General features: G+C 63.8%; 2 protein-coding genes across 2 annotated transcripts; both read left to right on the top strand.

Moving 5' to 3' along the window:
* The first annotated feature begins 668 nt into the window (after positions 1-668).
* Positions 669-1610, top strand: MRGPRE (MAS related GPR family member E). Its single transcript, XM_012757397.2, has one exon. It carries the CDS (start codon positions 669-671, stop codon positions 1608-1610), a length of 942 nt encoding a protein of 313 aa, XP_012612851.1.
* Positions 1611-9843: 8233 nt separating this feature from the next.
* MRGPRG (MAS related GPR family member G) lies at positions 9844-10713 on the top strand. Its single transcript, XM_012757383.1, has one exon. It carries the CDS (start codon positions 9844-9846, stop codon positions 10711-10713), a length of 870 nt encoding a protein of 289 aa, XP_012612837.1.
* The last annotated feature ends 253 nt before the right edge of the window (positions 10714-10966 follow it).

Raw genomic sequence — 10966 nt, 5'->3', positions numbered from 1 at the left:
GGGTGAGTGACGGGAGCAGGATGGAGCCTCTTTTCCCCCAGAGGGCTGGGGCCTGCTGTGGGACAGCAGGGGCGGGACATGGCCAGGGGGAGGGGACGGTCCTGGGGTCCCACCTCCTGACACGGCCATACAGTGTGGCCAAGCTGGAGGGCTCAGGCCCCGAGCCCACTGGCAACAGCCCCTCGTGGGATGTCCAGGAAAGGCCTGGGATAATTAAGAGTCGCTTTAAGATGACAACCTGTCACGCCCCTGAGAGTTGTCCCCGTGCGGTCCCTCCGCTCACTGGACATGGGCGGCGTGCCCTGCACCACCTCTGACTTTAAGTCAAGACTGTTCCAAGAATCAAGGACCCCGCTGGCAAAGGGAGCTGGGGGGCTGGGCACCCTCCCCAGCTGGCCGCAGGGACCTGTCCGAGGCCCTTCTGCCGAGAGTCTCAGGCAGGCAAGGGAGGCTCGGGTCGGCGCCGGGGCAGAAATGGGAGAGGAGCCTCTTTCCGAGCCCCCGTCCCCCACCCCACCTTGGCTGCCCCGTGCCCCTGACATGGGGTGGGCGGGGACTCCTGAGCCCCACACTCAGCTGTGGTCGTGGTTGCAGGGCTGTCGGGACAGAGAGCCAGCAGAACACACCTCCCCAGCCCTCCCGGGCCCAGCGGCCGCACGGTGCCCGCCATGGAGTCTGGAGAAGCCGGACAGCGCCCGGTGTCCCCTGACGGCACCCAGGAGGACGCGGCTTTCAACCTGGTCATCCTGTGCCTCACCGAGGGCCTCGGCCTGGGCGGCCTGCTGGGGAACGGGGTGGTCCTCTGGCTGCTGAGCTGCCACGTCTACGGAAACCCCTTCGCCACCTACCTCCTGGACCTGGCCTGCGCCGACCTCATCTTCCTCGGCTGCCACATGGTGGCCGTCGTCCCCGACTTGCTGCGGGGCCAGCTGCGCCTCCCGGCCTTGGTGCAGACCAGCCTGGCCACCCTGCGGTTCTTCTGCTACATCGTGGGCCTGAGCCTGCTGGCGGCCGTCAGCGTGGAGCAGTGCCTGGCCACCCTCTTCCCCGCCTGGTACCCCTGCCGCCGCCCGCGCCACCTCGCCACCTGCGTGTGCGCCCTCACCTGGGCCCTGGGCCTGCTGCTGCACCTGCTGCTCAGCGGCGCCTGCACCCAGCTCTTCGGGGCCCCCAGCCGCCACCTGTGCAAGACGCTGTGGCTGGTGGCCGCCGCCCTGCTGGCCGTCCTGTGCGGCGCCATGTGCGGCGCCAGCCTGCTCCTGCTGCTGCGCGTGGAGCGCGGCCCGCAGCGGCCCCAGCCGCGGGGCTTCTCCGCCCTGGTGCTGCTGGCCGTCCTCCTCTTCCTCTTCTGCGGCCTGCCCTTCGGCATCTACTGGCTGTCCCGGAACCTGCACTGGCACATCCCCCACTACTTCTACCACCTGAGCTTCCTCACCGCCGGCCTGCACTGCGCCGCCAAGCCCGCCCTCTACCTCTGCCTGGGCGGCGCCCCGGGCCGCAGGCTGCGCGAGCCCCTCCGCCTGGTGCTCCGACGGGCGCTGGGGGGCGAGGCCGAGCTGGGGGCCGGGAGGGAGACCTCCCGCCGGGGCCTCGTGGACATAGCAGCCTGAGCCCGGGGTCCTGCCCCAGCTCAGGCCCGCCGTGGGGGAGGGGCGGGACCGGAAGCAGGGCCAGCAAGAACCGAGGGGGCCCTCGCTGATGACCCGGTCGTGGGATGGGTGAGGCTCACCTGGGAGGCCGCAGGAGGGCAGGTCCTCGGCTCACCCAGACAGGTGCACGGGGTCTCCTGGGAACACGCATTTGCAGGAGACCTCCCCGAGGGCTCTGGGGCACAGGGACTCCTGAGAGTGCTGCTGTAGCGGGCTTCCGCCCACAGCGACTCCATGACTCAGTTGCAGCCAGGGGTTGGTGGAGGGAACGGGCAAGGCTGTCACCTCACCCAGGGCTCAGGTCCCCACCCTCTCCTGCCATCTCCTCTCCTCCCCACCTTCAGCCTCCTCATCGCTGCCGCACACCCGCCAGAGAACAGAGCACAGAGCACAGGGTACCCCCTGTGTGGGCTGCAACAACCCCAAAATTGAAGGCTGCCCAGAGCCTCGCCCTCCCCCCCGAACTCTGTCCACAGTGGCCGGCAGCCTTCCTGATTCTCGTTACGGGACACTCACGTTGTCATCAAGTCTAAGCAGGAAAATGTGGGGACCTCAGAAAGCGTTCCGTGTGTCTCAGATCAAGGCTGTCGTTGATGAGAACCTGTGCCCCGACCCCAGCATAGATGCTGATACTTGTTCGTGTTTATTTTTTATTTTTATTTATTTAATTGAATTGAATTAATTTATTTATTTCTTTTGAGAAAGAGTCTTGCTCTGTCGCACAGGCTGGAGTGCCGTGGCGTCAGCCTAGCTCACAGCAACCTCAGACTCCTGGGCTCAAGCAATCCTCCTGCCTCAGCCTCCCGAGTAGCTGGGACTACAGGCATGCGCCACCATGCCCGGCTAATTTTTCTATTTTTGGTAGAGACGGGGTCTCACTTCTCACTCAGGCTGGTCTCGAACTCCTCAGCTCAAGCAATCCTCCCCCCAACCCCCCGGCCTCCCAGAGTGCTGAGATTACAGGCATGAGCCTCTGCACCAAGCCTCGTTCATGTTTAATGTTTCCTTGTAGAAGATGAAATGTCGGGGCCCAGAGATGGGCTTCTAGAAGTCACTGGGGCTGTCAACAGTTGGCCCAGCGTTCAACACTGTGACCCCGAGCTTCCGCTCCTGGACAGCTCCCCGCCTGCCCCACCCGGGGCAGCAGGCCCTGCTCTGTCCTGGTCCCACTCGAGAGCCCCTCTAAGGGGAAGGAGGCCGCCCAGACTTCACCCTACAGCCAGCTGCCGAGCTCCCCGAGTGCGGGGCCTGGGGCACAGGCACAGCCCGAGAGCAGGCCTGCCGGGGCCGCCGGCTCCCGGGGTGGAGGGGCAGGGGCTCTGGGGCCCCCTCGCCGGGCTGAACCTCGCACGCCACTGCCTAAAAGCTGAAGACAGAGTGAATCGATGCATGCAAAGTGCTTTGCGTTGCGTCCAACATCTCGTAGCCTGGTGGGACTCTTCACCAATTTTATCGGCACCAGCACACCATGGCTCAGCGCATGGTGTGGGTCAACCCACAGACCGACATGTCTGGGAGGTGTCACCTTTGGTTTTGTGAGCCAAGGCAATTCTGACTCGGAGCCTCCCTGCCTGGAGGCGGGGGAACAGTCGGCTGAGCCCGTCTCTCTGAGTCTGGGTCACAGACTCCCACCCAGCGTCCTGGAGTGGGGCTCCGCCACCCTCATTCCCACCCCTGGCTGTGCAGGGCCCATCCCCACACGCATTGCTGGCGAGACCCTCACGACACCCTCCCTTCCCCGGGCCCTACCTCCTCCCAGTGCTGTCCGGGGGCCGAGGTGGCCCTCTCTCTCCACCTCCAGGACAGGATTAGCAATCAGCTGCTCAGTTCAGGGAAACAAGAACAGAAAGAGAGGCGGCCTGTCCGCCCAGCCTACATCCGGGCCTTGGCCATGCCCTTCGCCCAGGCCAGGAGGACCCTGGAGGGAAAGCACAAGTTAACCTCAGGCCTTTACTGGCCGTGGACATTAGCATAGGGGCTCCTTTAATGACGTGGGAAAACACTCCCATTTTACAGACGAGAACACTGATGCTCAGAGGGGTCAAGTAACTGCCCACATCCACCAAGAAAGTGGCAGAGCCAGAAAGTGACACTCCAGCCCACTCTCCCACCCCCACCCCCTCGCCTGGCCGGGCGGGGCTGGCTCGGGTGCCCTCAGCCCCACACTGGCTGCCCCCAGCCCCTCCCTAGCCCAGACCCCTTAGCTGAATAAGGGTATAGACAGGTGGGGGACCCTCAAGACCCTCACCCCTCCCAGAGAGCCTGCCCTCGGCACCCAGGGTTTGGGGGCAGCTCTCAATTTGTCCTTGTCAGGCTGCTGGGGCAGAGGCACCTTCCCTGGGAGTCACGGAGCACAGCCCCCTGCGGTCTCCAAGGCAACGGCCCAGCTACACCCCTCTACCCAGTCCTGGGTGTGACAGGTGTGTGGGGCGGATGCTAGGGCAGCTGGTGGGGTGCCCTCGGCCCCAGCTGAGCCCCCAGACCTGTGGCCCGACTTCGGCACACCGGGAGCAGGGGCGAGCTTCCAGGTTCCGGCCAGGCGAGCACAGCCTCGACCCCGACCTCCAACTGCCCCTGCCCTGCCCGCACCTCCTCTCCTGCCCCTAGAGCCACGAGGCTCCACCCTTGGGCCCCCAGCCAGCCTCGGCCCCAGACCTCACCCTGCAGGACAGGGGGGTGGGGGTGCTGTCTGGGCTCAGCCTGTGTTTGTGAGGAGCAGAGATGGGGCCTGGAAGACGCCCCCCGCACCCCCTACTTGCCCAACTCCCCACCCCCCGCAACCCCTACTTGCCCGACCCCCCACTCCCCGCACCCCAGTGTGGCTGCATCGTGGAACGCCGGGACGCTCACTCCTCAGCTATTTCATTATCTCAGAAGCTGGAAAAACACAACCGAATATCAGACCTGAAACATGAACTCTTAGTTTTGTGCTGTTCTGGGGAAATTGCGTAATTCTCCCACAGCCCCCATCCCTGGTCTCTGGAGCACACCCCCCCCCCCGTGCCCCCGCCCACCCTCCTCGTGGGTGCCTGGCCCGGGGCCCAGCTCGAGAGGGGCCGGTCCGTGCAGCTCCGCACGCGGGGTGGGGGGGGTGGGGGGGTTCCCAGGCCCTCTGCTTCCTCCCAGCCCGTGTGGTCAGTGAGGTGTGTGGGCTTGGCTCTCTGAAGTGAGCTAAAATCTAAAGCCCCCCCCTACTGCTGACTGAATGGACCTCTTCTTGGCCAAGAGGACCCCAGAAATACCCTAAAGCTGAGTTGCTGGCCACGAGAAGGGGGGGGTCACACACATCTTGTCACGCATGCCCCCTCCCTTCTCAAGTTGTCCTTTGTGACTTATTTATTTATTTATTTATTTATTTATTTATTTATTTTGAGACAGAGTCTCGCTTTGTTGTCCAGGCTAGAGTGAGTGCCGTGGCGTCAGCCTAGCTCACAGCAACCTCAATCTCCTGGGCTCGAGTGATCCTTCTGCCTCAGCCTCCCGAGTAGCTGGGACTACAGGCATGCGCCACCATGCCCGGCTAATTTTTTATATATATATATCAGTTGGCCAATTAATTTCTTTCTATTTATAGTAGAGATGGGGTCTCACTCTTGCTCAGGCTGGTTTTGAACTCCTGACCTTGAGCAATCCGCCCACCTCGGCCTCCCAGAGAGCTAGGATTACAGGCGTGAGCCACCGCACCCGGCCTCTTTGTGACTTATTGCCAGGCCTGAGGCCATGCAAGGCCAAGCTTAAACCACTCCTGCAGGTGTGGACAAAGCTTACATTACACCTCAATTTACTCAACAGTTCACTTGAGTCTGTTGACAGGGAAAAAAAGCCACACTCTGTAAAGTAATTTTAAAGAGATTTACTCTGAGCCAGATTTGAGGACCATGACCCGGAGCCACACCCAAGCAGCCTTGAGCAAGTGGACTGGCTGTGGCTGGGTCACAGTTTGGTTTTATACATTTCAGGGGGGTTACAGGTGAAGTCATAAATCAATATGTGGGAGGCATACATTGGTTTGGCCTGAAAAGGTGGACCATCTGGAAAGAGGGCAGGGCTTACAGGTTATAAGGGGGGTTTAAAGATTCTTTGGCTTGTAAATTGGTTAAAAACATGAAGCTTTGTCTAAAGGCTTGGGATGTTGTAACATAAGGAGCTGTTATCAGAGATAAGCCACCAGACATAGATTTGTTGCGTAAATTGAGGACATGCAGGTTTGTCTTGCAACCCCTAGGCCTGTTAATGGGTTACACAGGATGTCCCCCAAAAGAGAGGGGGGCATGATGAGGCATGTGTGACCTACCTCCTCATGGCAGGCAATTTAATTTTAGGATATTCCTTTGGCCACCAGTGGGTCCATTTAGTCAGCCAGTCGTGGGTGAGCCTTAACATTTTATTTTAGTTCACAAGTCTATGTCCGGCATATGTCCGGTGGCTTGTCTCTGATTAACAGACTTCCCTATCTTAAAGCCTTCTAAGCCTGCAGACAAAGCTCCATTTCTTTAACCAATTAGAAATCAAAGAATCTTCAAACCCACCTATAACCTGTAACGCCCCGGTTAGAGACACCCCGCCTTTTTGGGCCAAACCAGCGTATGTACGCCTTCCAGGGATTGACTGATGACTTTTCGTGTAATTCCTGTCTACCTGAAATGTATGAAGCCGGACTAGGACCAGCCAAGGTGAGACCACTTGCTCCAGGCTCCTTGGGCGCAGCTCTGGGCCGTGGCCGCACATACTCGGCTCAGAATAAACCTCTTTACGTTATTTTGCAGAGTTTGGGTTATTTCCCATTAACAAAACTATTGGGTCCCACTAGCAGCAGAAGCCAGCACACGCCCAGACTTCCCTCTGTGTCAGGTGCTGGGCACCTAGGTACCACCCACGCCCGAGATCACAAACTGCCCGAGTAACCTCTGGGAAACTGAGGCTTCGAGAGATGGAGTCGGCAGAGCCCAGCGCTCACCGCCCCGGGGGTCTGGTTCCTCCCAACTCAGGATCCTCCACGCCCTGGCAGCCCGAGGAAGCCCCTCACTCCCTGCCACGGAGACCCCGGCCTAGGAGGGAGGAGACAGGGAGGCAGGAAGAGGGTGTCCCGGGACCCGAGTGCAGGGCCCCGTGTCAGCTCTGTCCTCTCCCCTTTCTGTGCCGACACCTGTGGTCGGTTTAGTCCACCCACCTAGTCCAGGGTGACCCATCTCAAAATCCACACTGACACTGCAAAGACCCTTTTCCCCCCCGATACGTTCAGGGTTCACAGGTTCCAGAGATCAGGACCCAGACATGTCATCTGGGGCCACAGTGCAGCTTGGGACACATACCCCGCAGGCCTTGGTGGCTGTGCCCGGAGGGGTCGCCCCTCCTGAGACAGGCAGGCCGGACCCCCTCGCGGCAGGCACAGAAGAGACAGAGAAAAGCCCTTCCCGGGGGGCAGACGGCCTGCCTAAGAATGGCCTGGAAGACGGTGAGTGCAGGGGAGGCTGACCCAGGTGAGAAGGGTCCCTCCGCGGGCCCCTCACCAACCTGCGCCAACCTGCCCGCGACGCCGGAGCTGTTGAAAGTGCCCGATAGGCAGCGACCCTGACAATGGGGCCGCCTCGCCCCCAGTGGCCCCTAAACAGGGGACGCCCTCTATGTGTGCGGTCACTGTCTCCACCGGACCTGGGACGGGGGACGGCTGCTGCCCCTCTCGGTGGCCCTGCCCAGTGTGAGCGTGTGAGGAGTAAAAGCTCGGACTCCACGTCGTGGTCCTGTAGCTGAAGCCGCACCTGACCTCTGACCCCTGCCGGTGGCCGCACAAGTGGGTCCCGGAGGGAGCCTCAGCCCCGGCCTCTGGTGGCTGCTGGGGGCAGGGAGGGGACGCCGTTGGTCTGGCGGGGAAGGGCTGGGCACACAGGGTGGTCCAGGAGGTGACTGAGGAGCAGCTCAGAGAAGGTTCTGGCACCAGCGTTCGGGGTGGCGCAGGGAGGGGACAAGGACATGCAGGGTGCCGGGCCCCAACCTGCATCTTGTGTGGTGGGGTGGGGGGGAACGGGCAGGCCCTGTCCTGACACCTCGCAGCAGGACTGAAGAAACCCTCGCCCGGGCTGAGGTGTGTGTCAAGGAAGTGATACCTGAAGCCTAAATTTCTGAAATTCAAGGCCACAGGGCATCTCGACGGGATTTCTGGCCCGTTGAACTGACGCACTCCGCACAGCCAGGAACCGGAGAACACAGCCGAGAAAAAGAAATGCGGGCGGGGAGGTGTGTTCCTGCCTCCAGTGTCCCCGCCAGGAGGAAGGGGAGGGGTGGCCCGCATTGCCAACACCCCTGTTTTGGCGCATTTCTATGATTCCTGTGAACGGGGACCACACCCTCCCACTTTTAGGGAACTGGCCCAGGGTGTCCCGGTCCGCCAGCCAGGACGCGGGAGGATTTAAGAGCCAGGGAGAAGCCCCGGGCCGTGAGTGCAGCCCTGAGCAGAGAAGAGCCGGGACAGCGGTCAGCCGGTCAGCCGTCAGCAGGTGAGAAGGCTCCACCACCACCCCCAGGTGGGAGCGACGGCCCCCTTCCCTCTGCAGAGCCCCTGCTCCCAGCTTGGGTCCCGGAGGGACACCACCGAGGTCGGGATTTCCTTTGGGAGGGCCGTGGTGGGGGAAGGGAGGTGGGAGGGCCGGGCCGGGAAGCAGAGGCTGAGAGGGAAAGTGTTCAGCCGGAGGTCACTGGAGTGGCCCAGGCAGGTGTCCACTCTGGCGACAGGCAGGGCTCACCCCCGTGTGCCCACCATCCCTGCAGGAGTGCAGCCCCTGCCGTGGGGGCCCGAGTGCGGCTGGGACAGCCTGGTTAGCTCCCCACGTGAGCCTGGGGACACTGGGCCCGGGGAGCAGCAGGGTCTTGCCCCCAGGCCACCAACACCACGACACCAAGGTGTCGGCTCCCATGTCATGAGGCCCCACGCCCTGGGCCTGCTGGCCGGGCTCGGAGGACCAGCCACTGTCACTGTGGCGGGTATCACCCCACCCCACGACTGGGACAAGGGCGACACAAAGGGCGCCAGGCGAGCACGCTTGGGCACGGGGCAGGGGGCTCAGAGAGGGCCGTGGAAGCTGCAGAAGGTAATGGACCCATGAGAGAGAGCAAAGCCTTAAAGTGGGGTGAGACCAGGGTCAGGGGAGAGGGCTGTGTGGGCAGGGGCAGGGCAAGGGGACAGCAAGGTGTGCTGGGGCAGGGGGCCTCTCCCCACCCTCCTCTGTCTCTCTCTATCTCTGTCTTTCTGTGTGTCTCTGTCTCTGTCTGTCCCTGTCTGTCTCCATCTCCCCCCTCCTGCCTCTGTCTCTCCCTCTCTCCTCCCTTGTGTCCCGCCTGGCACTGCCCGGGCCCCGACACCCCCTCAGCTGCACGTCCTGGGCTGAGAAGAGGGGTGGCCGGGGTGGGGGCGCTGCTCTGAGACCCTGCGCTGCTGCAGCTCAGCTCCCGCGGCCGGTCCCTGTCCCACTCGGAGGACATCCCCTGGGACGCGTGGGGCTCGTGCCTCTCCATCCTCGAGGCTGGCAGCAAACCCTGTGTCCGCTTCTCCCTGTGCTCCCTCCTGGGAGGACCCCAGGGTCCCGCAACCTGACACCGAAGTCCCCTCCCTGGATGTGAGGCTGCAGAGCGGCATCCGACCTCACTGCCCCGGGGAGGGGGGTGCTGGGGTCTCCCTCCGCCTTCTCCTGCCCCACGTGTCATCTTGCCTCCTCCCGAGGCCACCTGAAACTTCTGCCCAGTGCAGGACAGAGTGTCCTGGGGGCAGCACTGGACACCTCCAGAGACCCCTGGGGGCGGGCACCCCAGCAGGAGCGTGGCCCGGGCCCTGGGCCGCGGTGGGGGCCACCCGAGGGGCTCCCGGTGGGGAGCACGCCCTGCTGGAGGAGGAGGGGGGAGGCTTCTGCACGGGGGTCCCCGTGGACGTCACCATTGCCTGCAGACACCTGTCCAGCACAGGGCGGACCCCTGCAATGTGGCACCTCACCGCGGAGGGACGTGGGGGTCTGTTAGCACATCACACCTGAGGCTCACGGGCCGGGCGCCGGCCAAGGGCATGCAGCCGGAAGGTGGCCCTGAGCGGTGCCAGGACGACACCCGGGGCTCCCCGTGTCCCTGCGTGGTGCACACGTGATGCCTGTGGCCAACACTGCCCCCCCCCCCCGGCAGGTCCCTGGAGAGTGCCCGCAGAGCCGCCACCATGTTCGGGCTGTTCGGCTTCTGGAAGACCTTCCACAGCGTCGCCTTCTACCTGAGCCTGGCCGTCGGACTCTGCGGGCTGCTGGGCAACGGGCTGGTGCTCTGGAACCTGGGCCTGCACATCAAGAAGGGGCCCTTGTCCGTCTACCTGCTGCACCTGGCCGCCGCGGACTTCCTGTTCCTGGGCTGCCAGGTGGGCTTCTCCGTGGCGCAGGCCGCCCTGGGCGCCGAGGACCTGCTCTACTTCGTGATCACCTTCCTGGGCTTCGCGGCGGGGCTGTGTCTGCTGGCGGCCTTCAGCGCCGAGCGCTGCGTCTCCGACATCTTCCCCGGCTGCTACCAGCGCTGCCGGCCCAGGCACGCCTCGGCCGTGCTCTGCTCCCTGGCCTGGGCCCTGACCCTGCCGGCCGTGCTGGTGCCCGCCCACGCCTGCGGCCTGCTGTGGGGGCCCGCGCGCCCGCTGGCCTGCCTGCGCTACCACGCGGCCAGCGTCACCTGGCTCCTGGCGCTGGTCTGCGTGGCCTGCGTGGCCGGCCTGGTCCTCTTCATCTGGGTGGCCTGCTGCTCCCAGCGCCAGCGGCCCCGGTTCTACGGCGTCACGCTGGGCGCGGTGCTGCTGTTCTCCTTCTGCGGCCTGCCCTTCGTGCTCTACTGGAGCCTGCGGCCCCTCCTGGACTTCCTGCTGCCCATCTTCCCCCCGCTGGCCGCCTTCCTGGCCTGCATCAACTGCAGCTCCAAGCCAGTCATCTACTTCGCGATGGGCCGGCAGCCGGGGAAGCGGGAGCCGCTGCGGGCCGTCCTGCAGAGGGCCCTGGGGGAGGCGGCCGAGCCGGCTGGGGCGGGGCCGTCGCTGCCCCTGGGCTCCGTGTAGGGGGCGGCCAGCCCCCAACCCCGCAGGGCCTGCCCCGAGACGCCCACCCTCGCCCCCACGTGCCCAGATACTCCCAGGACTAGGGGTGACCTTGCCCGCTGCCCAGCCCTTGCCCCGGGACCTGAGGGCTGGACGCAGAGCTGGAGGGACGTGGCCCTGACCACTCTCCCTGCAGAGCCCATGGACACCGAGGGAAGCAGGGAACCAAGGCTGAGAGATGTCAGGCAGGGTGAGGGAAAGGGTGGGGAGGTGG

The sequence above is a fragment of the Microcebus murinus genome, chromosome 4 (genome assembly GCF_040939455.1).
Source record: "Microcebus murinus isolate Inina chromosome 4, M.murinus_Inina_mat1.0, whole genome shotgun sequence".
Classification (NCBI taxonomy): Eukaryota; Metazoa; Chordata; class Mammalia; order Primates; family Cheirogaleidae; genus Microcebus; species Microcebus murinus.
Note: the sequence above shows the minus strand (reverse complement) of the source record. Positions and strands in the feature narration are given on the sequence as shown.